We start from the raw sequence: 27,742 nt of genomic DNA, 5'->3' as shown, positions 1-27,742 counted from the left end.
AATCTTATACTACTATTTTATTGTTGAATAAAAGAAAATCATAGACATATAATATCAAGACTTTTTGTTTTTGCAGTATTTCACATGTACAGTGGATGTATAATGTACTTGAAACGCATAATAATTCTTTGTTAATAGTTGGAAGAAAATGACAAGACTTGAAAACGGCTGTCATGACAATTCTTTGTTAAGTGCCCATCACTCACGAAAAAGATAGTGAACTGAAAAATGCACAGCAAGCTTGCGAGTGTTTATGAATATAAGAGAAAAAAAAAACACACACACAGTTTACGAGTTCAAGAATCATCAAGAAAGTGACCGCGCTTACATTTGGCCGAGACCGAATCTAGGAATCCACCAAGGCCAATTAAAGTTTTGACAGAAAACTCCAACTCATATAGTCACACTCAAAATCTTATATATAGAGAGTCAGAGAGAAGTTACCACATATTATACTACCCCAAAAAAGTCACATATTATCGCACACTACAATCGACTAGCCCTGAACAATTATCTATATATATTCGTTATTTCGTTTATGATGATTTATTTGTAACATCCACAACAGAATCGTATCTCATATTACAACGACTTTTCAACGGTATTCTTCAGCAACTCGACTGGAGATTCTTTGAAGATAAGCTAAAGCACCAGTTTTATTATTTGGTTCATTGATCAGCTCCTTAACCGAGTTCCTGGCTAAACCGATAGAAAATAAAAACCCAAAACAACTGCTGTATTGGGGCATTTTTACCAACAAAAAAAAACTGTTGTATTAGTGTAATAATTTCTTCTAGATTTCACTATAAAACACAAAACACAGTTTTGACGAATTTAGAAAGAAATTGGAAGTTTATGAAAGATGGACCGACAGCTATGAATATACGGTACACGTATCAATCTAGCATGCAACTTGGTTTTTTGTTTAGATAGAATCTATGCCTTATTTGGTCGCAAAAATATCAATCCGTGACAAGTAACAATGTCCACATTTCAGCAAGATATATTATACCATAAGGAAAGTTCATATTATATTACAAAATAACCGATACTTAACAAAAGTAAATGCACCCAATATATACACAAATACTTTAATTGTTTCCAAGTAATTTTATTGGAACTTTTGAAGGATAAATAAAGAAGAGAGATAGAGATCTTGAGAGAGAGAGGAGAGATGAGTATCACTGAGTCATATCCACCGGCTTTCCGCCGTGTAATCAACGACGGAGCTCCATCAGCTACGGCAGAGATCGAACCGGTTCTTGTCCAGGACAAGGATATCGACGTCCCGGTTATCGATTTTGAGTGTTTGGACAAGGAGATACTAACAGAGGCATGCAGAGACTGGGGAATATTCCGTCTAAAGAATCACGGAGTACCGTTGCCGTTGATGTCACAGCTTCAAGAGATCTCGGAATCGTTGCTGAGTCTACCGTTTGAGAACAAACAGAAATTATTCGCCGCCGTTAACTCTCCGATGTCGTATTTCTGGGGAACACCTGCTTTGAATCGTTCAGGAGATGCACTGAAGAGGGGAGCTCAGGCTTCGAACGTAAGTATGGTCGAAGGTTTCAACGTTCCTCTCTCGAAGCTTCCAGCTTCTACTTCCTGTGACGATGATGCTCAACGTTCAGAGTTAGAATCTTTCAGGTAACGTACGACCTTGTTTTGTTCTTTCCTAGGTACGATTAAATTATTAATGCTTTTTAATTAATTTAATCAATCAATCAAACACTTGATAGTGCTCAATAATTAAAATATAGCTAGCTAGCTAGCTAACAAACGATAAAAAACTTCTATGAACGTGGTTATTTAGTTATGCATAACCACTTGTTGTTTCTATCTTTTCAGTGTTTCTGGATTGTTTATCCTTTGTGAAGTATGATTGCCTCCCATATGTTCCATTCGGTTTGAGTGGTTCTGTTACAGGGAGTAGTGTGCCCAAGATTATGTATGCTTCCATGTTTGTTTTGCTCAAAGGCTCATCCATTTGGTGCTTTGTCGCCTCTGCTTGTGATGCCGAACTTCTGATTGTTAAAGCTGCTTCTGTTGTGGTTTCAATCTCGGGCGTTAGACCAGTACTTGTGCTCTCTAATTCCCAAAGCTTCATTTCACTTCTTAGCACGATTGGCGTTGAGTTTCGAGGACTACTCAGCGACATTATGTGTTGTTTATGTGTTATGTTTGCTCCTATCTTATGGTGTTATATCTCATTGTTTTGTTTTGCTATGGTAGCAGCATATGTTTTAGCCGGTTTGGCCTTGTTGTTTCTTGATGTAAACAATTTCTCCAGCTATGGAGACTAATGATTTATAAAGCTGTTGTTTGATCAAAAAAAAAATCATTCATATTCCATTTCCAAAACTGTGACAAGATTTATAAAAAAAAAATAGTAGTATATGTAATGAATACGAATCTTCCAACACCTTGCTACATTCCGATCTACTTCTACATCCTCTTCAACGAACTAGATGTTGATGACGTTGATCTCTGATCCCTCCCACGTTGATTTCCTCATCTAACACTTCAATTATAACCTCTCTTTCTCCGACTACGCCGTCAACTCCTGTCTTGAGATCATCGACGGAGACATTCTCTTCTCCGCCAGCTTGAAACAGTTGCAATCTGACCTCTACTTCTTCTGCTTCCACGCCATTAGCGGTCGGCTTGAGGTTGTCTTGATCTGAGACGGGGAGAACAGGGGATCGACAGAGAGGGCAAGTAGAATGAGAAGACAACCACATATCTATACACTCAACGTGAAACCCATGTCCGCAGATTCTCAACTTTCTTCCAAAATCTCCCACTTCCCATAAACCAAGACGTATCACACACTCCTCGTCCTTCTCTTCTTTCTCGTCAGCATCTTCGTAAACGAACAGAGGAATGGACGAAATCACTGAAGCATCCAAACCTTTGTCATCGCTTGTTGCATCAACAGAAACTCCACCGTAGAAACCTCCTAGTGGAATAGGAGTAATGATTGTTGTCCTTGTAACGGTTCTTCTTCTTCTACGACGGCGTTGAGCGGCGGAGAACTCTTGGTCGGAGTAGGAGTAGAAATGAAGAAGAAAGACTAAGAGGGCGAGTAAGAGAAGGAAGAGGAGAGCAGCTAAGATGACACTAGAGTTGTCCGAAGATACGATTTTCAGAAAGTTCGAGAGACTGCTTCCTACAGTCATTGAGCCTTCTTCTATAAGATTTGAGAGAGAACAGAATACTTTATTGAATGATCAAAGTACAATATATATAGGTACATGACAGAGGAATATACTTAGCATATACTAAGGATATATACAAAAGAGATAATCCTAGATTTGAGGTTATCGTATAAGTCAAGTATATCCAATACGCTCCCTCAAGACAGACGGCGATTTACAAGTCCGATCTTGATAAACAGAGACTCAAACCGACGACGAGGTAGTGGTTTGGTCAGAGCATCTGCCAACTGATCAGCAGAGCAGACATGTGTAACTCGTAGGTTCTTGGCCTGAACTTGATTGCGAACAAAATGATAGTCAAGAGCCAAGTGCTTCATGCGAGTGTGAAAGACAGGATTTGCGGCAAGATATGTGGCACCAATATTATCGCAAAAGACCGTTGGAGTGGCAGGAATGGGTACTCCAATCTCAAAAAGGAGTGAGGAGACCCAACTAACTTCCGCAGCAGTGTTTGCAACAGACCGATACTCGGCCTCAGTGGACGATCTGGAGACACTCGTTTGCTTCTTGGCGGACCAGGAAATGGGATGCTGTCCAAGAAAAACAACATACGCTCCGGTAGAAGTGTAGTCATCACGGTTCCCAGCCCAATCAGCATCAGAAAACGCATGGAGAGACAGTGAGTTGGGGCGTTTGAAAAAGAGACCAGTAGTGATGGTGCCAGCAAGATACCGAAGAACTCGTTTTGCTGCTTCCCAATGTGTTGTTGTGGGTTTATGAATGAACTGGGAGAGCTTGCTGACCGCAAACGATATATCTGGTCTAGTGAGAGAGAGATACTGAAGGCCGCCAATCACTGTTCGATACTCATTTCCATCCGGTAGTAGCGTTCCATCATTGAGAGTCAGAGACGACGTAGAGCACATAGGTGTTGCAGTAGGCTTTGCTGCAGTCATGCGAGTGCGATGAAGAAGGTCAGAGATGTACTTCCTTTGTGAAAGAACAACACCAGCAGTAGAGCGCATGACTTCGATGCCAAGAAAGTAAGCAAGGTCGCCAAGGTCTTTGAGTGCAAAACGTTTTGCAAGAAGATCAATGAACGACTTGACTGCAGTTGTTGAGCTCCCCGTGATGATTATGTCATCGACATACACAAGCAAGTACATGATGACCGTCTTGTCTTTGAAGAAAAAGAGAGAGGCATCAGCAAGAGAGTTGCGGAATCCAGATTGTAAGAGGAACCGTTTGAGCTCATTGTACCAAGAACGTGGAGCTTGCTTGAGGCCATAGATTGGTTTCTTGAGCTTACAGACAAAGTTGGGACGATCTTTGTCGATGAAACCTGGAGGCTGCTGCATATAGACATCCTCATCAAGAGTTCCTTGAAGAAAGGCATTGTTGATGTCAAGTTGGCGAAGTGGCCAATCCCAAGTAGTGGCAACACTAATAATGAGACGAATCGTTGGAGCTTTCACAACAGGGCTGAACGTTTCATGGAAGTCAATGCCGGGTCTTTGAGTGTAACCTTTAGCAACCAAGCGAGACTTGCGTTTGTCAACAGTTCCATCTGGTAAGAACTTGGTGCGGAAGAGCCATTTGCAGCCGACAACGTTTTGTTCAGTCGAAGGTGGGTCTAGATCAAATGTATCAGTGCGTATGAAGTTGTTAAACTCCGCACTGACTGAGTCACGCCATAGTGGGTCAGAGAGCGCCTGAGAGATTGTGTGAGGATCCAGACTCGCAAGCACCAGATGAGCTGAGTACGAGTACTTTGGATTCGTTTTGACGATTTGATTCTTCCCCCGAGTAACCATTTGATGGTTATTGACTGATTCGCGATTTTGTGGTGACATAGGAGGCTCAGAGGAGGCCAATGTTGTTGATGATGATGCATTTTGAGCCGTTGTTGTTGTAGGAGTGATTGTTGTTGAAGGTACTCCAGACTGGTCCATTGTGGCTGATGTTGTGTTCGTTGGCAAAGGGTCCGAGCACGGGAGCACAACCGCTGTAGGAGCTGTTGTAGGAGGAGCTGTGAGTGACCTGCAATCAGTATCTAGTGGAGTCACTGTCGGAACCCAAGAGGGTTCAGACTCGTCCTGGTGAGCAGAGGGAGATGATGACAGCGGAAAAGGGAAATTATTTTCACAGAATTCAACATGTCGTGAGATGTAGAGACGAGATGTTGGTAAATGAAGACATAGATAAGCAGACTGGGTTAGAGAATACCCGAGAAAGATACAAGGGAGCGAGCGCGGATCGAGTTTATGAGAGGTGTAAGGACGAAGCCACGGGTAGCATAAGCAACCAAACACCAACATGTCGTGAGATGTAGAGACGAGATGTTGGTAAATGAAGACATAGATAAGCAGACTGGGTTAGAGAATACCCGAGAAAGATACAAGGGAGCGAACGCGGATCGAGTTTATGAGAGGTGTAAGGACGAAGCCACGGGTAGCATAAGCAACCAAACACTCGGAGTTTGGAGTAGTGCGGTTCCATTTTGAATAGTTGTGAGTATGGTGACGCCATGGAGAGTGTTCCAATATCTTCTTCTTCTTCTTTTCTCTTGGATGATCAACTGATCATGATTTCTTTATTGGTTGGACTGTTTATGTATGTATATGTCTGTGTAGATTGAAGTGTATAGGGAAAATCAAAACAACATTAAAATGCCATAAAAGATGCGATTTATGTATTGACAATTAAAAAAAAGAAATATCATTTGTTTGCATACACAACCCATATAATCAGGAAATTTGTTCAAGAATATACAAAACCCACACCTATTATCATTAATACAAAATATTCTCAATACATTAAAAAAAGAAATCTTACAAAGGGGACACGAAATACTAATAGAAGCAAAGTTGGTGATGGAGTTCACATGAAAGTTAGCGTAGAAAAGAAAGTAAGTAGGGAGCAATGGGGAAGATTTTACGTGAACATAAAGCAAGAGAACAAGACGAGGAACGCTATGCAACTTAAAGATCTTTGTTTTTTTCAAAAAAAAAAACTTAAAGATCTTTACACATTTCTCTATTAACCAATCTTATACTACTATTTTATTGTTGAATAAAAGAAAATCATAGACATATAATATCAAGACTTTTTGTTTTTGCAGTATTTCACATGTACAGTGGATGTATAATGTACTTGAAACGCATAATAATTCTTTGTTAATAGTTGGAAGAAAATGACAAGACTTGAAAACGGCTGTCATGACAATTCTTTGTTAAGTGCCCATCACTCACGAAAAAGATAGTGAACTGAAAAATGCACAGCAAGCTTGCGAGTGTTTATGAATATAAGAGAAAAAAAAAACACACACACACAGTTTACGAGTTCAAGAATCATCAAGAAAGTGACCGCGCTTACATTTGGCCGAGACCGAATCTAGGAATCCACCAAGGCCAATTAAAGTTTTGACAGAAAACTCCAACTCATATAGTCACACTCAAAATCTTATATATAGAGAGTCAGAGAGAAGTTACCACATATTATACTACCCCAAAAAAGTCACATATTATCGCACACTACAATCGACTAGCCCTGAACAATTATCTATATATATTCGTTATTTCGTTTATGATGATTTATTTGTAACATCCACAACAGAATCGTATCTCATATTACAACGACTTTTCAACGGTATTCTTCAGCAACTCGACTGGAGATTCTTTGAAGATAAGCTAAAGCACCAGTTTTATTATTTGGTTCATTGATCAGCTCCTTAACCGAGTTCCTGGCTAAACCGATAGAAAATAAAAACCCAAAACAACTGCTGTATTGGGGCATTTTTACCAACAAAAAAAAACTGTTGTATTAGTGTAATAATTTCTTCTAGATTTCACTATAAAACACAAAACACAGTTTTGACGAATTTAGAAAGAAATTGGAAGTTTATGAAAGATGGACCGACAGCTATGAATATACGGTACACGTATCAATCTAGCATGCAACTTGGTTTTTTGTTTAGATAGAATCTATGCCTTATTTGGTCGCAAAAATATCAATCCGTGACAAGTAACAATGTCCACATTTCAGCAAGATATATTATACCATAAGGAAAGTTCATATTATATTACAAAATAACCGATACTTAACAAAAGTAAATGCACCCAATATATACACAAATACTTTAATTGTTTCCAAGTAATTTTATTGGAACTTTTGAAGGATAAATAAAGAAGAGAGATAGAGATCTTGAGAGAGAGAGGAGAGATGAGTATCACTGAGTCATATCCACCGGCTTTCCGCCGTGTAATCAACGACGGAGCTCCATCAGCTACGGCAGAGATCGAACCGGTTCTTGTCCAGGACAAGGATATCGACGTCCCGGTTATCGATTTTGAGTGTTTGGACAAGGAGATACTAACAGAGGCATGCAGAGACTGGGGAATATTCCGTCTAAAGAATCACGGAGTACCGTTGCCGTTGATGTCACAGCTTCAAGAGATCTCGGAATCGTTGCTGAGTCTACCGTTTGAGAACAAACAGAAATTATTCGCCGCCGTTAACTCTCCGATGTCGTATTTCTGGGGAACACCTGCTTTGAATCGTTCAGGAGATGCACTGAAGAGGGGAGCTCAGGCTTCGAACGTAAGTATGGTCGAAGGTTTCAACGTTCCTCTCTCGAAGCTTCCAGCTTCTACTTCCTGTGACGATGATGCTCAACGTTCAGAGTTAGAATCTTTCAGGTAACGTACGACCTTGTTTTGTTCTTTCCTAGGTACGATTAAATTATTAATGCTTTTTAATTAATTTAATCAATCAATCAAACACTTGATAGTGCTCAATAATTAAAATATAGCTAGCTAGCTAGCTAACAAACGATAAAAAACTTCTATGAACGTGGTTATTTAGTTATGCATATTAATTAATTTCGAGATGTATGTATGATATCAATGTTATAGAATAAGATATTCTAATATGAGTTGTAGACTTGTAGTATGAGTGGTGCTGTGGACTGTACAGATTACAGATGATGATAAACAGTGTGTGACATAGTGAGTTGTGCATGGGGATTGATTGACGAGATGTTTACTTTTTCGTATGCAGACAATGAAATCTTTTTATATCCTGGCGAGTGCATGATCTAATGAGATGTTTTGTGAAATTTAACAACTTGCTTAAAGTTTTTGGCGACTAAAATTTTTTTTTTGGTCAAAATTTCCACTAATTTTTTTTTATTTTGGTTTTAAATCAAACATAAAAATGAAAAAAAATACTAAAGTATTAAAAGTATTAACTGTGATGGGAGGGAGCAAACTGGGTGGCATTCTTTCTTACTCGTTTGGTAGTAGGGAGTAAATATACTTTTCTGTTGCAATCTCTAAAAACATGATGCAGCACTCGATGTAAAGCAGTTTTTTTGGTGAATACAAATTTTACATTTATTCAAAAAGTATTAAAATATAAAATGACATATTTTAAAACAGTACTTCTAAAAAGCTTTTCTTTAACTAAAAAACTTATATTATGAAACAAAAGAAGTTATAAAGTAATGGGTTAGCCGTTGCAGCATTTTAACATTAATAAAAATATACATGATCAAACACAATAACATTGTTTGAATGTAAATAAAATTAGAAGTATATAAAAAATATTGGCCGGAATATAGTAAAAGTATACCATGCTGTACATGCCACCTGCGCGTTCACACATGCACGTAACGCATGTTCAGCATGTCAATTTTGCCGACTTATTGTAACGCATGTTCAGCACTTTAATGCGTTACTTAATACCTTGTAATTTTACTAAATAGACTTTTTTTTGTAGTATGCAGTTGGGAATATTTTGTTCGTATATATCTTCTCAAATTAAAAACCAAGCAAAAAATTTGACACATACATTCTTCAAACATGTCGTATATCCACATAAAAATTTATTTCAATAATTGTAGAAGTTTAAGACTTGAGATTTTCTTGTCCAGTATTCACTGTGGATCCACCATTATTTTAAATTCATTGGTAGTATTTCTAACTTCTTTTGAGTCTATTACGAGCGTGCAGAGTGTTGATAGAGGAATATGGAAGGCACATAACTAGAATTGCTGTATCCTTGTTTGAAGCTATAGCACAAACACTGAACCTAGAATTATCCAGTCACCAGAAGTCAGGATACTTATTGGAGTCAACTGGGCTCATACGAGTTTACCGCTATCCTCCTAGCGACAAGACAGCTGGAGAAGCTCTGGGAATGGAAGTCCACACAGATAGTTCGGTGATCTCAATACTCAAAGAAGATGAAACTGGAGGGCTTGAGATCATGAAAGATGAAGAATGGTTCCGTGTAAAACCTGTTGCTGATACTCTCATCGTCAATCTAGGAGATATGATGCAGGTAAACTAATCGTATTCATGAGTTTGGTCAATTATATAATCGTTTGATCAATGTATATATATATATATCACGATTTACGAATTTAATAAATATTCAGGCGATAAGCGACAACGAGTACAAGAGTGTCGAGCATAGAGTGAAGAAAAAGGATATGACGACAAAGAGACACTCGGTGTGTTATTTTGTATTCCCACAGAGAGATTGTGTGATAAAGTCATCAAACTATAAGCCATTCACGTACTCAGACTTTGAAGCTCAAGTTCAGGCCGATGTTCAGTCACTTGGGACCAAGATCGGCCTTCTTAGATTCACCCCTGAATCTCCACTCTTTCTCTAGTCTTGTCGGAAAATTTTAGCATCTAAGAGTGTCCAGCGCTTAGACTCAATTTGGGTGTCTGATTTATATATTATTATATCTTTTTGTTATAACTTTTTCAGATAAGAATTAAAACCAAAAAATAAAACCAATGAGAAAAGGACAATAATCAATTGAAGTTCTAGACTCTTGCTTTGTATCTCATTTACTTAAAAAATAATATATATATATATATATATATATATATAATCATGGTTGAACAAACCTTAGATAGTTGTCCTGTCTCATCTTATTATCATTATATCATAACATGTAATAGAGAAAACTAAATTTATTGATATAATTATATGGATCATCTATTATTAATTTATATAGTTTGTTTAAGTTAGATGTAAAATAATCATTATTTAGTTATATATTGTCTTAATTTTTAGCTAAAGTTCTATTTTGGTATTAAAAATAATCAAATAATTTATTTTTCATTGGCGAGTGAACATTTAAACTAATTAAAATAAATATTTGAAAGGTTTATTTGTAATTCATAAATAAAACATGAACTTTTGATATTATTTATATTTTAATGGTTTATAATATTGTATTATATATAACTATATATTATAATTTATTGATCCGCGGTTTAACTACAATCGATTTAATAATTAATGATCCATAAAATCTATTGATTTGTGGTTTAATTATGATCTATCTAGCGATCCGATGATCCATATAAAATAATCCGATTCAGTGTTCGGATTGAATTTAAAAACATTGATTTTATAGAAATTGAAATAGCATTATATTTTTAGATGCATTTTTGGGATTTGTTCTGGTTAGGTTTTTTGGCATGGTCAGTTTTTGTTTCTATTTGGATTTGGGTTTGATTTATATATTGATGTTTGATTAAAATATAAAATGAATCGTTTTTGTTTTCGTTCGATTTAGGCATCCCAGCCAGACCTGCAGGAAATATCCACATGAATATATCGTCAATAAAACATAGAAAGGAAAAAAAGACTCAAACAAAAGAAAAGCTAACATACAAAAAGCCGAATATTCTTTTTGATAGTCTCAAATAATTTTGAGCTGGCATGATGAATTTAGAGAATTTATTAGTAATTCTTTGTGTCACTTTACATTTTACAACCATTCAACGATGAACCTACTGGTTTTTCTATTGGGAAAAATGTAATTTTTAAACTAGTCTTTTAAAAATTGTTTTATAACATAACAAAAGCAATTGCTTTAGGACTTAGTGATAGTTGTCATAATTAAGCAATCTGCTTTACTATGAATCTTCAATACTGTCATAATGCAACTTTGCTTTAGTGAGTTGCCACAATGAAATCAATTGGTATTAGTGGTTAGTGGACCACATCGACTGCTTAAAACAAATTTTATTATCAACTTGAACAAATTGTTAAAACAATAATCACACATTTTACAAATTTACTGATCTTAAACAGTTATTTTTTTTTCATTTCTACTTATCCTGTGACTTAGTAGGACACTTCATTTATTGACGTAACATCAACAAAACGTCTAACGAGGCTCCAAGACAAACCGCACGAGCAGTCTCGCGTGCTTCAAGACCTCTCCGGCACGATCATGGAGCCGGACGGCACGAATTCCGGGCCTGATCTCCGACAACGGAAGACATGTCTGTCCGGCAAAATCGTTCTGAGTGTTACTGTCGTAGTCTTTGACTGTGATATACAAAAGCGCTAACTCGGGAACACGCAATGGGAACACGAACTCTTTGTCCCAAACTGGAAACCATTCGTCTGTGTCTGTTTCTGTTCTGTAACTCGTTGTGTCTAAAGGTATCCCTGCGATTCCGATCTGAAATAAAACCATGAGCACGTAAGAGGGGTGACTTGAAAGACAAGAAAGCTGTTAGGGCTCTTAAAAACTGAACTTCTTTAGTTATTTTATTAGCTGCATGCTTCTTATGAGTGAACACTTGCCTTTGCGTAGAAATCAGGAGGAGAGTATCTATCAAAATAATCTTGAGGAAAATCCAGATTCCATCCTTCTCCATTGTAGATCTTTACCTAATCATACATCACATTCACATTATACAAAGCTAAGATGCTTTCTTGTAGACCAAGGAAGATATGAAAAGGAGACAGAGAAGAAACAGAGATAAAGACAAAACCTTAAGTACTGTCTTGATCTGGAGACTTTTACTGGAAGGGTCAAAACTTTCACATCCAAGACCATTGGAGAGCAAAACATCAGGCTTTTTAACATAACCACATCCACCATTGGCTTTAAACATTCCTTGCATCATCCACAAGAACCTCCCATGACTCTGCATTTACACAAACACCAAGTATAATAACCATTTATACTAATATTTCCTTTCTATTGGACATCTAGTCATCTTACTTGCATATTGAAGGCAACCATTTGAGCACCATGAATCCATCCAACGAGTGGATCATAGTTTGATGAGTCAAAACGTGTAGTCTTTGGAAATATCCTCAGAATATTTCTTTGCGTGAACTTCACTAAATCGGATCCACGGTTTTTAGCCAGAGTTTCTAGCCACTGCTCGCTCATGCTTAACCGTACGACTCGGTTAGGATCCCCGTTCAAGCAGTTCTTTAACCCTCCTTTGCGGTTCCCAGCGTGAATTGAGATCAAGTCTCTGTATTCTATCGCTACAGTCTCCTCATCTTCTTCTTGAATCAGTTCTTCTGCATCTGCAACTTTCTGTCACAACACAAAAAGAAACCTAAGAAACTCATTTAATAAAATACTAATGGTTACTTTAGCTCTATTTTGTTATGGACCGGATATGAGATTTAGAAGAACCATAACATTTTTACGTTAATTTTAATAAAAATACTTTTTCGACAATTTGGGGACCATGCAACCTATGTATAATATATTTTTAAAATTTGGAGGTCAAGACGAATGTTTCACCAGGCTATGCCCAAAGTTCTTACTTTAGCTTTTACGGATTCATCTGTTGTTGCACTTTGAGAGACTTGGGTCTGAAGATACTCTTTTGGTGGCTTTGTTGAGATCAAGATCTTGTTCTTGAGTGCTTCTGGTGAAGGAAAACGCTCTTTATATTCATCCGTACATCGAAACAATGTTCCTCCAAAAGTCTTACTCACCATCTACAAACATTTCCACCATCAACAAAGCTCAACGTTCTAACACAAAATTGCATGATTTATCAGAATCTTACCTTAGCGACTTTCTTCTGAAGATCTGGAGGCAAATGATCTTCTAAGGTAAGTACAACAGGATACTCAGACACCTCAAACGCGTTCTCCTTTACAGCGTTAAGACATTTCTGCAGATCTTCTCTACTTGTTAACGTCCTGAGATCAACAACAAAAAAAAAAATCAAGAACTATTTATTCAAGAAGGGTTTTTGATTGATGGTAAGATTCAGACCCGCCATGACGAACTTCAGCTTCGGTTCCAGAAGAGTTAGGCCATAAATCAAGCTCGATGACACGAACTCCACTTCTAAGTGCTTTCACAATCGGTCCTGTGCTGCTTCTACTGTTGAGTTGATTCCCAGTCAAGTAAGAGTTATGTCCCGTGTACAAGAAGTAATGAGACAAAGGCTGATTCATATCTTGCCAAACCTAAAAACCATAAACACACAAGTAAACCAAAACCTCTCTCAAACCAAACAGATCTTATCTTTTGAACCTTACCTCGCCTGAAGGAGGCAACGGAGAGTTGAAATCGCTTAGGAGATAACGGTAGAATCCTTCAAGATGGATCCCACGAGGGTGGAAAACGCCGTGATGTTTGAGCCTGTGGAAAATATCCTTCACGTAGTTTGAATCAGCGTGTTTTTCTCCTTGAACTTGGATGACGAACCTGAGCATCTCATCTACAGACATCCTGCCGTCTCCGGAGTAATCCTCGAAGAGTGTCTTGATTTCCTGAGGTGGCTCGCTTGTTTTCACTTTGAAGCTTCTTACACAACAGAAACACACTTTGAATGATTCCTTCATCTTTTGTTTTCTTGTGGAAGTTTAACCAGATAGAAAATAAACACAGAGAGAGAGAGAGATGATGATCCAAGAAGGAAAAAGTAAGGTAGAGACTTTATGTGTTTGTAAAACACATGTGTTCCTCAAATAACTACTACTGGTCTGAGAAAAGAACTAGTCATAATATATAATTATATACTATTAAATTATAGTATTACAAAACTTAATAAGAGATGATTATGTGTCGGCTGTCCGAAATGAAGTTAGTATTTAAAGCAAAACAGAGCCGTTTACATAAAACAGACCGTTGACCAAAAGTTTTTTTAAATTACGGTAAGAGTGTAGAGCCAATGGTTGAGATGCTGGTGTTATGCTCGTCAGTCGTCACCATATATAGAAAGATGGAAGACTTAAAATAAAACAGGAATGATTAACATAATAAGACATTTTTGCGGCGGTTGTTCCCGGATTTCATGGCTTGATTATCTCTAGCGGCGCATGAAGCGGTGCGACGGTGGCATCATTTCTTCCTTCAATGCTTTCAATCACACGTCACGTGTATATAGCTAGCTACATATTACGTTTATGCCTTTATTTTTATCTTCTCAATAATACTTTTTCGTTTAGGCCCATTGTAGTCAGAATAGTTAGATATGGATCCATGTATATTTTCTCATTATACCTAAACTATAAAGCTTTAAAGTTATTGCTATCATACCTAAATTATAAAGCTTTAAAGTTATTAAAAGGAAATAATAAAAAATCTCTCTTTAAATAAGAAATTTTAAAAGATGACTATGAGTGCACAAAGTAAAAGTCTCACTGTTTAAATTTTTTTACGTGATTATGCATATTGCCAGTTAAAGTATTGAATCTTCAAAAAAGAAGTATTGAATCTCAATTCTCCTAGTACTACATCCAAAAGACTTGCAACTTATAATGACATGTCAAAAGTTATTACACGTTTAACAGTTTCAACTTTCAACTTTCAACTTAATAAATCAGTCAAGTAGATTTATTTGTACTAAAGTTGAGTTAGCAAAGCTGAACAGAGTTGATCTCCAAACCCAATTAGGTTAGAACATTGAGTGATCATAATCAAAATACAAACTAAGCCAGTCCATTAATTGATAAAGCACGTGAGATGGGTCTATATAGGCCCATTAATTAAAGCTTAAATCAAGCATCTGTATATATACACACCGCTCACACTATTTACAAAATTGTGGAATGCCATTCGAAAGATATTTTACAATACCAAAGATCTTCAGTCACACACACACACTAGCTTCTGTTAGAATCTAACTGTTGTTGTTGTTGTTGTTGTCTTGGTTGTCTTAGAAGCTCAATCAACGCCTCCGCCTTTAGCTTAGCTCGACTCTTACTACTCTGCGACAAAGCCACCACAGGAGCAATCGCTCCTTCACGAGCCACCATGGTTCGATACACCACACTCTCCTCACAAAGCTGCAGCAATATCGACACGCCCATCTCCTTCTGCCTCTGCGTTCCCACCTCCACTATCTCCACAAGCACCGGAACTCCTCCTTCCTCCACCACCGCCGGCTTCGCCTCCGCCGCCGACATCAGCAGATTCATCACGTACGCCGCTTTATCCACCATGTTCGAATCGAAATCCGCCATCAGCTCCACGAGCGGCTTCATAACGCCCGATTCCACGGCCCTGGTCCTGTTCTCCTTCGCCGAGCAGAGCGAGTAAAGAGCCGTCGCCGCGTCCTTCTTCCCTCTGAATCCTCCGGTTTCAAGAAGGCTCACCAAGTGAGGGATCGCTCCGGATCTCCCGATCGCGATCTTGTTGTCTTCGATCTGCGAGAGGCGGAGGAGAGCGCACGCGGCGTTCTCTTTCGCCGTCGGTGTTCCCGATTTCAAAACCCTGACGAGCGGTTTGATCGCGCCGGAGGAAGCGATCAGCTCCTTGTTCTCGTCGCAGAGGGAGAGGTTCAGCACGGCGGTGACGCCGTGCTCCTGAAGCTGAGGATCGGAGGAAGAGACGAGAGAGATCAACGGTTTGATCGCGCCGGCTCTGGCGAGTTTGATCCGGTTCTCCGGTTTGTCTTTGGTTAAGAGCCTGATCTCCATGGCGGCTTGCTTCTGCTCGTCGACGGAGGAGGAGGAAGAGTCGAGATGCGATACGAGGTAACGGATCAAATCGTCGGGATTCTCAGCTGCGCGGGAGAGGAAGAGACGGCGGTTCTCGGAGGAAGAGGGTGGAAACTCGCCGGATCTGTCGCTGTTACAGTCGCTGAAGGCGGAAGAGGAATCGTCGGTTACGGTTAAACCGCTTAATTTCCGGTTCATGTAGGTTAAACCGGTACGATTCTCCATCGCCGTGTGATCGAATTTTGATTTGGCTGAAGTGTTTGATTCTCTCACAGCATCAAACAGGGTTGTGTTTTACAGTGTGAGCATATTTGTTTGTTAAGAGATTTAATTCAATTAAGTAAACTAAATCCCACCAATAAGATTATCGTATTTAGTATAAAGTCAGATTATTTCGACTTTAAAATTATAACTCGGTTGTCAGAAGAAGACCAAATCAAACCAACTTTTTTTATTATTAAACCAAGTTTGACCATTTCTTTTAATAGAAGGTTTCATCAGCCTCTAATATTAAGCTCTTTTGATGGATTCTAAAGATTAGTATACTGATTAAAGTTTAATTAGCAGAACAACTGTAGGTTTCATCTCTTGCATATCACATTTTTCCAACTTCATTATCATGACAACATATTACTAATCATCAATGCATGCATGCATCGAGTTTTAGTAAAATCTATTTCTATTATAGATTAGTTAAAGTTACCCACATCAAACCTATGAATGTTTGTTTGCGTTGACATTTACATTTTCATTTCTCTGTTAGAATAACATGGAAACATCGCAGAAGTCTTTATTAAGCAGTCAAAATATGCAAAATTCGACATTACTAATAAAAGCTCATATATCAACTGCATGCTATTTAAGAAAGCATTATCCATCTATAGCTATTTAATCTGTTTTGTCTTCTTATATGTACCGATATCGTGTTGCTTCATCCACAAGTTATTACTGAGAATTGATTTTTTATCAACAGTGAAAGCTTCTCTGCTCCAACTCTGTTCAAGGATGACAATAAAAAAATGAAACTCTTTTTTTTTAAGAAAACTGAAACCGCATGAGAAGTGTAACCGCAACGAGTCTATCGTCTTTGCGATCATACAAAGGAACAGAACGTATACCCTGTCTCACCTCTGCCACAGGCAAACATGTCTATCCCGAGAGGCAAACATGTCTATCCCGAGAAACCATCCTTCCCATGTATACTTTCACTCTCCGTGCATCCAATTGCTGAGTGGCTTGTAGTTGCAGGAGGTTACTCGAGTGGCTTTTGGATATTATGATTATTCTGTGTGAATCTTGAATATGATTTTAGGCAGCTTAGAGGAATATAACAATAGAACTAGCTCAAAAGCAATAGTCTCTTTTGAATGTGCATGTATGACTTACGGTTCCATACATGTCAATGGCTTTCTTGAACTTGTGTGCTCCATCAAACTCAGCCGTTTAATCTCCGCCATCATCGACCCTAAGTGCTTTCTTCAATCCATTTTCAGGTTTTCCAGAAGGAATCAAATATCAGGCGACTGTAGTTGCTGGATTCTTGATCAAAAATCCATTCTCTTCATTTTTAGCTTGGTTCTTCCTCAGAGTCTACACAAGTCATTACAAGCAAAGAGATAAGATTAACAATAGACACTGAGCAAAATAAAACTTCTAAGTACCTTCTCATCGTCTGTCGCGCGGTTCAAACATCTAATGATGTCATTCCTGATACATCTGACTCGGAATCCTTTTCCTATTTCAGGTTCCCTTTGGGAAGTTTAGTGGATACTACTACTTGAGATCTTTTGGGTGAAGGTAGGGCCGGCCCTTAGATTTTGGGAGCTATAAACGGTTTGAGAAGGATTTCAATAATTTGGGGCCTAACACAGCAATGATGTTTCAGTAAGATCAAGAAAGCACCTGGGTTTTGCTTTGGCTTGAAGATATGGTGTCAAATGATCTTCAAAAGTTAAGATCACAGGGTATGCAGATGCAGAAAAGGTATACTCTACAAACGCTGCCACCACACCACATCCAGAGGTGGAGCTCCTCTCTTCATCCTCAACTTGTCACTGAAACACAACCCCATGTTGTATACCTCCTAAGCTTTCCTTTTTTGCTTCCATACTTTTATTATAACTATTGGTATGCCTCTTTGCTTTCATCTTTCTCTTCCATCTATTCCCAGCCCTTAAATAAAATACTATGGTTTCTCATACTTTTTTCAACAAAGTTCTCTCAAGTCACTGTTGATATGCTCCTAAAGTCTTTTTAAAAATGTCAAACTATCTGTAAGTTACTTTCCGAAGATAAAATAGAATCTACCTTTCTTCACTAATAAGCTTGTGTGGTGGTGGTTGTCTTTGTCTACGGATTAAGAATAAATACCCTTGAGATTGTTAAATGTAAAGATATGCTAAAAAGAAATATGATTAATAAGCATAAAGAGATTCTTATAACAACAACTAAAGATTCCAGAATACTTTACCTCACGTGTTTAGTGCAGCAAATAGAGACAATGTTTCACCAGATCTAAGATGAGAGATGCTTATTAATGTGATTATAACTTCACAAGAAGTTCTTAGTCTTTGGTTCTTATTGGTTTAAAACTTCATATCCCAAGAAACTGGTAAGATATTTAAAAGAATGAAAAGATCTATATATTTCTCAGAACATATCAACTAAACAAGAGAAGATACATGAATCTAGAAGGATACAAGAACCAAAAATGGTCGTCTTCAGACAAAGTCGAAGCGCATAAGAAGCCGTGTGCAGCTGTATTTCACTCCCTTTCGGTTGAAGAGTGGAACAGCTCGTATGCCTTGTCTTAACTCAGACACTGGTAAACAAGTCTGACCTCCAAAATCGTCTTTTTCATTTGCATCATACTCATGCACTTCAACACGGAGCAGAGCAAGTTCAGGAACAGTTAACTTGAATGTGAACTCCTGGTTCCATATGGGTGTCCACGTATCATACTTTACTTCTGTTTTCTCCATCGTCTCATCAGCAGGCGCTCCAGAAATACCCACCTGTATATTCATCAAAAGATTCAAATTCGAATTCAAGAATTAAGATAAAAGAGGAGAAACCAAGATTGAAGTAGACATACTCTAACGTAGAAGTCTGGTGGAGAGTAGAGATCAAAGTGAGTTTTTTTAAAGTCAAGGTGCCATCCATCTCCCATAAGAACTTTCACCTGCCATTGTTAGATGTTAAGCATATGATAGTATGGAGGAGGGCATAGGAGAAGAAACCAACGGTTACAAGTTAAACCAACCTTTAAAGTTTTCTTTGGAGAGGAGTTCTCGTTGGGATCAAAAACTTGTCCATTAGGACCTACATTCATTAGAAAATCTGGTTTCTTGACATAACCGCAACCTCCATTCGCTCGAAACATTCCTTGCATCAGCCACAATGCTCTTCCATACCCCTGCATTCACAAATATTATTTAGCTTCACAATGGTCAAAAGAAACACATACGATTTTGGTGCTACAAACAATTTAGTAAGAGTCATTTAAAAAAAAAAAAAAAAACAAAAACAAATTTAAAGGTCCGTTTATATGTAAAATTTTTGGGGGCTATAGGCCAATGCTTCACCAGCTTATGCTTACGACCGGCCTTGAATATGACAGATACAAGAAAATGAAGATTTTGAGACAAACCTGCATGTTGAAAGCAATCATTTGAGCTCCACTCATCCAACCAACCTGTGGTTTATAGTTTGAAGAGTTAAACCTTGTGCCTTTTGGGTATATCCTCAGAAAATTCTTCTGTGTGAATCTGCTCATATTGTGACATTTCTATTATTACATTATTAACTTCATATGCTACAAACAAACAAACAAACACTAGTTAATACAAGTATATATTTATATACCTTATTACATCAGCACCATATGATGCAACAGCTTTCTCAAGTAATTGCTCACTCAAGCTAAGCCTCCTGATTTTGTTTGGATCAACCTTCAAAGCCATCCTTAAACCGCCCTTTGGCTTCCCGGCATGGATGGCAATAAGGCGTTTGTATTCTGGTGCTTGTAATGGGCATGACGCATCAAAATCACGAGAACCTCTATCCTCATCATCTTGACTGATGTAACTTATATTAGTTGCGACCTGAAACAAATCAGAGTCGAACCTAAGCATTTGAATGCTAAGAGTATGGTGTTTGGTGGTAGACTGGTAGTGAGAAAGTTACAAACCTTCTCGAGTTCAGACCGCGTAGAAATAAGTTCTTCAGGCTCCTTGCCCCATACATCCTCATCTGAATCTTTGCCTTTCTCTCCATTATCTTTCTCCTTGGCATCGTTAGCTTCTAAGTACTCCTTTGGAGGTTTTGTTGATATGAGAATCTTTCCCTTCAACTCTTCTGGAGAAGGAAACTCTTTGCAGCTTTCAGAGTCATGGTAATACAGCATATCTCCAAATGTTTGAGTTATCATCTGCACAGCAGCAAACAGTTGCAGTGTTCACATACATAGAGATTAAATCATATGAGGAAGAGAAGAATGAAACCATACCTTGGCTACTTTAGATTGAAGTTTAGGAGTGAGATGATCTTCAAGAGTAATAATGACAGGATACTTTGAAGTAGCAAATGCATTAGCTTTAATAGATTCCAAACATTTCCCTAGTTTCACTGGTTTGGTCAAGGTCCTACATTTTTGATCTCAACATGATCAAAAGGTCCAAGGAAGAAAACACATCCATATTATTGACTAAAGTGAAAGTTATACCTTCCATGATTAACACAGACATCATCGTTACCACGTGGCCATAGATCCAACTCAACCACCCTCACACCTCGTCTCAATGCATCTGCAATGGGAAGGTCACTGCAGTTGCTACTGAGCTGGTTTCCAGTTAAGTAGGAGTTGTGGCCAGTGAATATAAAGTAATGAGACAGAGGAGCATCCATGTTCTGATGGACCTGAAAGAAAGTAAAAAAAAAACACCTAATAGTTGATTATACTTAAACCACAATATCAAATATCACTAAAGAATAATTCTAAATATCCTTGCATCCGAGCCTAGTCGGTAAATCGCACCTAAGACCATCTCCATCCCTAGTCAATTTTCTACTCCATTTTTAGAATAAATTATGGAGTGCGGATGGAGATGCTCTAAACAGAACGATTTAGTCCCTTGAAAATCGATATATAAAACACCTAACTAGAGCCGCCTAGCTATTTGAAACATTGAGAATAACAGATCTTCAGAAGTAAACAGCTCCTAGAATAGAAAGTTTCTAAATTTAGAAATGAGAATCAAAACCAAACAGATGTTCCTGAATCTTGTAATAAGCTTTCTTTGACAATCTGGTAAAAGAAACAAACGCAAATTCAATCGAAAAATCAAGACTTTCTCTCCATTTTCTCAGGAATAAAAAAACAGAGTTGACTTGAGAAACAAAGCTTCTAACCTTGTCGCCGATGGGAGGATTGAGTTCAGTGGAGAAGAGGAGATAGTTGAAATCCTCGATGGTGAGGTTACGTCTGGTGAACTTTGCAATGTGGTGCTTACGTCGAAGCACCTCGTCAACGATCCTCTCCGCTTCCTCGAGACTCGATCCTCCTCCTCCTCCTGTTCCTGTTTCATCCGCCATGAGTTTCTGGAGCTGCTCCGGCGTCATGTGAGCCTCCCCTTCCGCGTATTTCTGGAAGACGTGTCTGACGTCATCGACAGGATCTGGCTCGGTGACTCTGAACTTCCTCGTGAAGACCAGACACATTCTGTAACTACCCATGTCTTGGATTCTGTTTGTAATGAAGATCGTTGTTTTTTAGATCGGAGAAGGTGGAAAGGTTATGCCTTTACTGGTTCTACTTAAATAGGCAGATCATTCCTGCATTTAATGTTTTTTTTTTAATTTATTGAAAATATTTCGGAATATTTCTTCGTCAAACCTCAACACGCTCGCATCTGAACACAAGAAAACAAAAATTATGTAGTGAATCTAGTTTTGTTTGTAATAATTTTATAATCCTCGTTAATTATTTTTCTATCCTAAAGTAAAAAAAAAATGAGTAATTTAGAGGAGTAAAAGTGTAAATCATCGCCAGGTGTTAATTCCCCGATAAACACATAAAGAAGAAGAAATTAAAGAAGATTACTTTTGTTTGGTTTCAGATTCTGTCAAGTGTGAAAAAACAGATTTCAGATATGTTGAAACAACAAGGCAACAACAAAAAATAAGGTAGTGGCTATACTTACTGGTGGTGGGGGAGAGACAGATCTAAAGTGTTTTTGTTTTCTTCTGTTTTGTTTTCATATCCACTCTACTTTTAGGCACCAAAGAAAAAAGTATAAGGTTTTATCTCGATTTGTTAATAATAGGCATGTAAAATAACATATGCTATCAGACTTTTATCTGTTGGAATTTTTATAAAAGATCTTGTATTATGATCTTACTACAGAAAATATACGGGAAGATTGTGCCAGATAAAGTTGACAATATTCAAGTATATTATATACAGTATCAAATATTTAATGTGAATAGAAACGTGCTTAGCTAAATGAGATTGACATTTTACGTTTATTAATACCACTTGGAAACCAGAATAATCTTAGCTGGACAGGAGTAATGTGACATGCTTACGTGTTTGTTTTTGAGGTTTGACTAAAGATAAAGAAAAGACTGTATGTGTAAAGAACAAGCGTTATTATTCGACCGGGCCTTCCATGCCAACTCAAAAAATTTCGTGGCACAGAAAATATATATACACAGAAAAGAAGAATCATAGTTTTAAATATTTAACAGCGCAAAAATAAAAACAAACATTTTTTGTTTTGGACAACGGATAAAAAGTAAAAACAAACATTATGATATCAAAGTACCACGTACAAAAATTTATAGCGAGAAGTCGGCGGCTGACAAGCCAGGTGAGTAATCGATTAGTAAGTGCAGTAATTACTAATTAGAACGCCCATAATTTTTGTAGTTAGTCCTGAGGCCCAAACTATGCTATCAAGGATCAAGTACGGTGCACTTGTACACCTACAAGCCAGGTGGCAAAATATGAGTGGATACTGACGTGTTTTTGTTATGCGCAGGTGGAATTAGAGATGCGGTACCCTGGAGTGAAACACTTTGCATGGTGCAAGATGGCTAGCTCAGTGCCGCTGCTTATATGGAATCTTCTTCTTCTGGGACCCTATGCTCTATTCAGGTACACTTTGTGTCTGCCTCTGTCTATCTGAGCCTTTTTCTTCTCATGCTAATTGATCGATTGCAGTAAATATATTTCTGTTCAGTTCTTTAGACTAGATGCTTGGGAATTGGAATGATGTAAACAGTATGAAACGCCTGATAGTGTTTGTATTGATTTCTAGATCTTAGATAAACCGTATTCTCATTTATTTTCAAGGGCGAAAGGTATAGGAAAGAAAGGTAAGGCTCTACATTACAAGGGGAGCTCCTTCCATAGGATCATCCCAAGCTTAATGCTCAGGGATGTGATTTCACCCATGGCAATATGGAATGGGAGGAGAATCTATTTATGGTGAGACCTTTGCTGATGAGAACATTAAACGCAAGCATACTGGTCCAGGTGAGGCCTTCCTCCTCTGTATTCTGTACTCTTTGCCTAAGTGAGGTTTTGAATAACCTGATCAATTTGTTTTCCTTTTACACAGGGTTTCTGTCAACGGCAAACGCCGGCCAAGACACCAACGGTTCACAGTTTTTCATCACAACATTAACAACAAGCTGGTGAGTACAGAATCAGCGGCTAGTATGTTTCCTCACAACATTAACAAACACAAGTATGTTTCCTCCTTTTGAATAGAGAGCTTGGGACTTTATACAGGTTGGACGGCATGTAGTGTCCGGGAATGGATGTGGTGTACAAAAATGGAAGCCGATGGGAATCAGAGTGGAACTCCTAAGAGTAAAGTAGTGAGCTTTCTCTGTAACTCAACTCGTGGAGCATTCTCCAGCTTATCCTCCATCGATCATGCGACCTTTAGTGCTTGATGACTTTTGTGTTTAAATGCCTATATTAGCCACTTATTAATGATTCTACCAATCTGGTTTTTATTTCTCCTGTTTGCTTATAACTCAATCAACATTAAACCTAGAGATCTTTGTCAGTCAGATGCACAAATGTCAGAAGTTGTGTCCTTCATACATACTGTCTCTGTCAGCCAAAGTGTCATAAATCTTGAATAACTTGAAAATAGAAGGATCAAGCGAGGTTTTGGTCAACATTTACTTAACACACAGAGCTAGCATGGGATATAGACAGAGAGACATAGTTTTGTGATCTAAAGCTAAAACATTGAGTTTAATTTTAGTTTTAACTTACTCAGAGTCACTTTCTGTGTCTAAGAAACTGAACTCTCTACTACATCCCTCAAGCTTGATCAGCAATGTCCCTTTGTTCTCTTCACAATACCTAACTCCTTCCCTTTCTAGCAGGTTTGTCACCTGATCATCAATAATCACTATACTGTAACTGCAATACTAGATCCTTGGTTTTGTGCACACAATCAATCGGGTCTGATATCATTTTAGAGTTTGCATACCATTTAGTTCAAATGTGACAGGGTGTTGAATAAACTTACCGATTGTTTCACTTTTGACTTCCCAAACCCATGAGACCCACATCCTGTGATCACTCGTAGTGTCTGGATGGCTGGTTCATTTCACAATTGTTAGAAGGGAAAGGAACATCTCAGGTTTTATAACTTGTAGTTTATTTTACCCAGTACACTTACAAGGGACATATGATCCGAGTAAGAGATGCATCTTCAATAGCTTCATTGCTTGTTTAACGTGCTGACCATGCAGATCAATGGTTATCACATTCTCTATGCCCTTGTTTCTGCATTTATATAGATGCAACGATGGCTTAGTCCACAACAAGATGAAAGGTGAAAGCGTATCAGCATTACTCCTATAATGCCTTCAAACAGCTAACCTGGCAACGAATATATCTTTGCTTGCCCTCTCATCTGCCCGTTGAGCTAGTTTAGATGCTGTTCTCCCCTATAAGAATAAGGACACAAGTTTATATCTCACTTCCAAAAAACGTTTCCCTACTAGTACGAAACATAATAAACCATGAGGTGCACCTTCTCAGAAAGGTAAGCCGCATGGGCCCTCCCTCCTTTCGAATATGCTTCTGCAGCCTTCGACAAGTTACAAATTCATTAGATGGTGTTTTGTTAAGGAGTCCACCATTGCTAGAGATATGGAAACAAGTAAAACTAACTTTTTGATAGTAGGACTTCGTCACATTCCACTGGTCATTTGCACCTTTTCTAAGTTCATGATATCCATCATCCTTCACTGCAATACATGTAGGAGTTCATTGGTACAACAATTTGCTAGTAAGAAAGATTAATTCTAGAGTTGCAAGCGACACAAACAAGTCAAGACCTCAGATGTTTTTCCCAATGACACCATAGCAAAATAGCTAAGTGTTTCATCGGGTAAAACAACATACATCAGAAGCTCGGAGCCTGCAAACTCATAGCAAAATCAGCCTGTGATTTGCAGCCAAATAAGCAGGATACAAAAATCAAGAAACCATAGTAAGATACCTAACGTAGTAGGCTGATACCCTTCTCCACTAGAAGAAGAACCATCAATGCAACCAAGTGATTGCATTTTCTTTGCAACATTTCTCCAATTCATCGCCTTTGGTTCGTGTTTAGGACTCCGGGGAATGTTGAACAGAGACTCTAGCACCTTTTGAGGATCACAAGGCTCAGAATCAGAACTTCCGTAGCTAGTTGCAAAAGGATCTGCAGAACTTCCTTGGCTAGTTGCAAAAGGATCTGCAGAACTCATGAGAGCTTTCGAATAATCCCTACCATGAGCAAAAACAAGCCATATTCTAAGTTACCACTTCTTCCAAAAATGTTAAACAAAAGCAATTATATTGAATATTTTAGCTGTCTCAGAAGTAATTTTAAACATGGTATGTTTCATGAACTGAACCCTCCACCGTGAAATAGTTCCTCTCTTGTGCTTTTGTAGAAGATGAAAAGACAAAATATAGGATGACAAAAGAAAAATTGCGAGGAACTAGTTATGCTGTAACAATGTGTGAATAAACTCCAAAACTAGTGAGAAGCAATAACCTTGGACTATAGCCTCCCCAGAAACTTGGTTCACTTTCGGAAGTATCAATATCAAATGATGACTCGGCCGGCTGCTAAATATATCAGAAGATTGCACTTTATTCTATCGTGTAGACATATATAATAAACAGATCTGAATAAATCACAATCACTTACACTATCGCTGAGTCCTATGCCGGAACATCTACCACTTAGAGAATCATCAGTTGATGAAGAAGACATGTCAAGCAAGACATTCAAGGCCTAAGAAGAAAAGAATATTAAGCTTTAAACTAAACCCTCGGGTCAATATCAGCATATATCAGGAGCATGTCCAATACTGCCCCATGTAAGTTTAAAGACCTGAAAGGAGACTTACCATGTCAACATCGTAGCCACATTGACCTGCAATAAAAAAAAACAGAGACTTTCATGTCAATTTCGTCTCTCTTCATAACAATTTCTCAGCTATTTCCATATCATAGCACTGTTGGACAAAGATAAAGATATAAATACTCACAGAGGACATCTCTAACAACAGCCATGCTAAGCTCACAATCATCACCAAGCATTGAACTCAGAAACTGTTCAGCTTTCTCTCTATCCCCAGCTTTCTTCCCATTCCCACAAACCTCATAAGACGACCTTTCAGCCAAAGGAAACTCTTTCTTCTTCACAGGGTTAGGCTTCAAGTAATCCTTTGCAATCACAGAAGACACCATCCCCGTAGCAGCAACAACTCTATTCTGCTTCCCTCCCTTAAACCACCTCTCTCTCGTCAAATCCTCCCCACAGCTCGAGCTTGACCCAGCCCCGTACTCAGACGTCGACCCGGTCTCCTGACCCGAGGACCCGCTCGCGACCGAGATCGTGGACGGATCCTCATCCACCAGACTCGACAAAACGTCCGCCGCTCGGTTCAGATCTCCGCCCGCTTCTCTATAAGCAGCCGTCGCTTCCTCCACCGAAACGGAGCAGAAGGCTTCCATCAACGATTCGATACTTTGCTTTTCGACTTTTTCTGATTCTCTCTTCCTCTCTTCCTCCACGTCCGACGCCGCCGCTCCACCGCCGGAAGGTGCGGCGGAAGACCTCTTCTTCTTCCTCTTCTGCTGCTGGCTCTTGTGCTTCATTATCGCACGCAAATCGAATCAACGCCGTCCGCGAAATCGATCTGGAGAATAAAGTGAATCCCTAGCTTCCGACGAGAAGCGTCGGAGAGAGGGGGAAAGATGAAAGGAGCCGAGAATCACGATTCGTATGCCAAAATCAGAGGAACTTCTTCGTCTTCCCGATTTGATTGGGAATTGGAATCGCCATATCTACTACCACGCGCTTTTGTGTGACCACGCTTTGCTTTCACGCACGAGTAGCTGACACGTTGACCGGTTTACTTAATGATTGTGTACATGCTAACCGGTTTTCTTTTCCCGGTTTAGTCGTGAACCAATTGACTTTTCCGAAAGTTTGATTTTTTTTCTGCTGCTTTATTAAAAAAAGTTTTGACCAATCAAAAACGGAAAAGTACAAAAACACAAAAGTTTATGTTTTATACTTCAACTAGCTTAACACCCACGCAATTGCACAGATGAATGTTATATAAAAATCATTCCTTTATATATTATTATTTATTTGTATTCATTTAATTAGAGTAAGGAAATATATCAAAATAATACATCTTGTTTATTTACGATATTTTTTGGAGAAATAAATCAAAAAAATCATTTTGTTTATTTTATATGGTATATAACTAAATTTCAATGACATAGACATAGGTATATA

General features: G+C 38.3%; 7 protein-coding genes and 1 pseudogene across 8 annotated transcripts; 3 read left to right on the top strand and 5 right to left on the bottom strand.

The window, feature by feature from the left end:
- The first annotated feature begins 934 nt into the window (after positions 1–934).
- On the top strand, positions 935–2,247 carry LOC117129558 (flavonol synthase/flavanone 3-hydroxylase-like). The gene is made up of 2 exons (XM_033282980.1): positions 935–1,650; positions 1,852–2,247. The coding sequence occupies exons 1-2, from the start codon at positions 1,175–1,177 to the stop codon at positions 1,883–1,885; spliced, it is 510 nt and encodes a 169-aa protein (XP_033138871.1). The 5' UTR covers positions 935–1,174; the 3' UTR covers positions 1,886–2,247.
- Positions 2,123–3,281, bottom strand: LOC103847907 (RING-H2 finger protein ATL63-like). Its single transcript, XM_009124926.3, has 2 exons — positions 3,275–3,281; positions 2,123–3,220 (listed from the first exon to the last, which is right to left on the bottom strand). The coding sequence occupies exons 1-2, from the start codon at positions 3,279–3,281 to the stop codon at positions 2,460–2,462; spliced, it is 768 nt and encodes a 255-aa protein (XP_009123174.3). The 3' UTR covers positions 2,123–2,459.
- Positions 3,282–7,142: 3,861 nt separating this feature from the next.
- On the top strand, positions 7,143–10,007 carry LOC103851632 (gibberellin 2-beta-dioxygenase 6). The gene is made up of 3 exons (XM_009128497.3): positions 7,143–7,858; positions 9,173–9,503; positions 9,601–10,007. Exons 1-3 carry the CDS (start codon positions 7,383–7,385, stop codon positions 9,838–9,840), a joined length of 1,047 nt encoding a protein of 348 aa, XP_009126745.1. The 5' UTR covers positions 7,143–7,382; the 3' UTR covers positions 9,841–10,007.
- Positions 10,008–11,198: 1,191 nt separating this feature from the next.
- Positions 11,199–13,805, bottom strand: LOC103851631 (phosphoinositide phospholipase C 1-like). Its single transcript, XM_033282957.1, has 8 exons — positions 13,500–13,805; positions 13,231–13,427; positions 13,019–13,154; positions 12,771–12,947; positions 12,208–12,534; positions 11,975–12,130; positions 11,784–11,870; positions 11,199–11,658 (listed from the first exon to the last, which is right to left on the bottom strand). Exons 1-8 carry the CDS (start codon positions 13,803–13,805, stop codon positions 11,359–11,361), a joined length of 1,686 nt encoding a protein of 561 aa, XP_033138848.1. The 3' UTR covers positions 11,199–11,358.
- A 154-nt stretch (positions 13,806–13,959) lies between these two features.
- LOC103851628 (U-box domain-containing protein 4-like) lies at positions 13,960–18,201 on the bottom strand. Its single transcript, XM_033282958.1, has 2 exons — positions 17,567–18,201; positions 13,960–17,495 (listed from the first exon to the last, which is right to left on the bottom strand). Exon 2 carries the CDS (start codon positions 16,128–16,130, stop codon positions 15,069–15,071), a length of 1,062 nt encoding a protein of 353 aa, XP_033138849.1. The 5' UTR covers positions 16,131–17,495; positions 17,567–18,201; the 3' UTR covers positions 13,960–15,068.
- A 262-nt stretch (positions 18,202–18,463) lies between these two features.
- LOC103851627 (phosphoinositide phospholipase C 4) lies at positions 18,464–23,229 on the bottom strand. The gene is made up of 9 exons (XM_009128495.3): positions 21,315–23,229; positions 20,629–20,822; positions 20,413–20,548; positions 20,095–20,334; positions 19,770–20,008; positions 19,555–19,672; positions 19,168–19,320; positions 19,000–19,086; positions 18,464–18,919 (listed from the first exon to the last, which is right to left on the bottom strand). Exons 1-9 carry the CDS (start codon positions 21,636–21,638, stop codon positions 18,626–18,628), a joined length of 1,785 nt encoding a protein of 594 aa, XP_009126743.1. The 5' UTR covers positions 21,639–23,229; the 3' UTR covers positions 18,464–18,625.
- LOC108870934 lies at positions 22,854–23,930 on the top strand (annotated as a pseudogene).
- A 103-nt stretch (positions 23,931–24,033) lies between these two features.
- Positions 24,034–27,317, bottom strand: LOC103851626 (SMR domain-containing protein At5g58720). 2 transcript variants are annotated; one of them, XM_009128494.3, is made up of 11 exons: positions 26,481–27,093; positions 26,340–26,365; positions 26,138–26,224; positions 25,982–26,052; positions 25,439–25,707; positions 25,108–25,184; positions 24,968–25,024; positions 24,814–24,881; positions 24,611–24,717; positions 24,458–24,528; positions 24,034–24,320 (listed from the first exon to the last, which is right to left on the bottom strand). In XM_009128494.3, exons 1-11 carry the CDS (start codon positions 27,091–27,093, stop codon positions 24,195–24,197), a joined length of 1,572 nt encoding a protein of 523 aa, XP_009126742.1. In that variant the 3' UTR covers positions 24,034–24,194. The 2 variants fall into 2 exon arrangements, with proteins under 2 accessions (XP_009126742.1, XP_009126741.1); XM_009128493.3 differs by having other exon boundaries at positions 24,043–24,320; positions 25,982–26,055; positions 26,481–27,317.
- Positions 27,318–27,742: the final 425 nt, after the last annotated feature.

This window comes from Brassica rapa, chromosome A02 (genome assembly GCF_000309985.2).
Source record: "Brassica rapa cultivar Chiifu-401-42 chromosome A02, CAAS_Brap_v3.01, whole genome shotgun sequence".
Taxonomy (NCBI): domain Eukaryota; kingdom Viridiplantae; phylum Streptophyta; class Magnoliopsida; order Brassicales; family Brassicaceae; genus Brassica; species Brassica rapa.
Note: the sequence above shows the minus strand (reverse complement) of the source record. Positions and strands in the feature narration are given on the sequence as shown.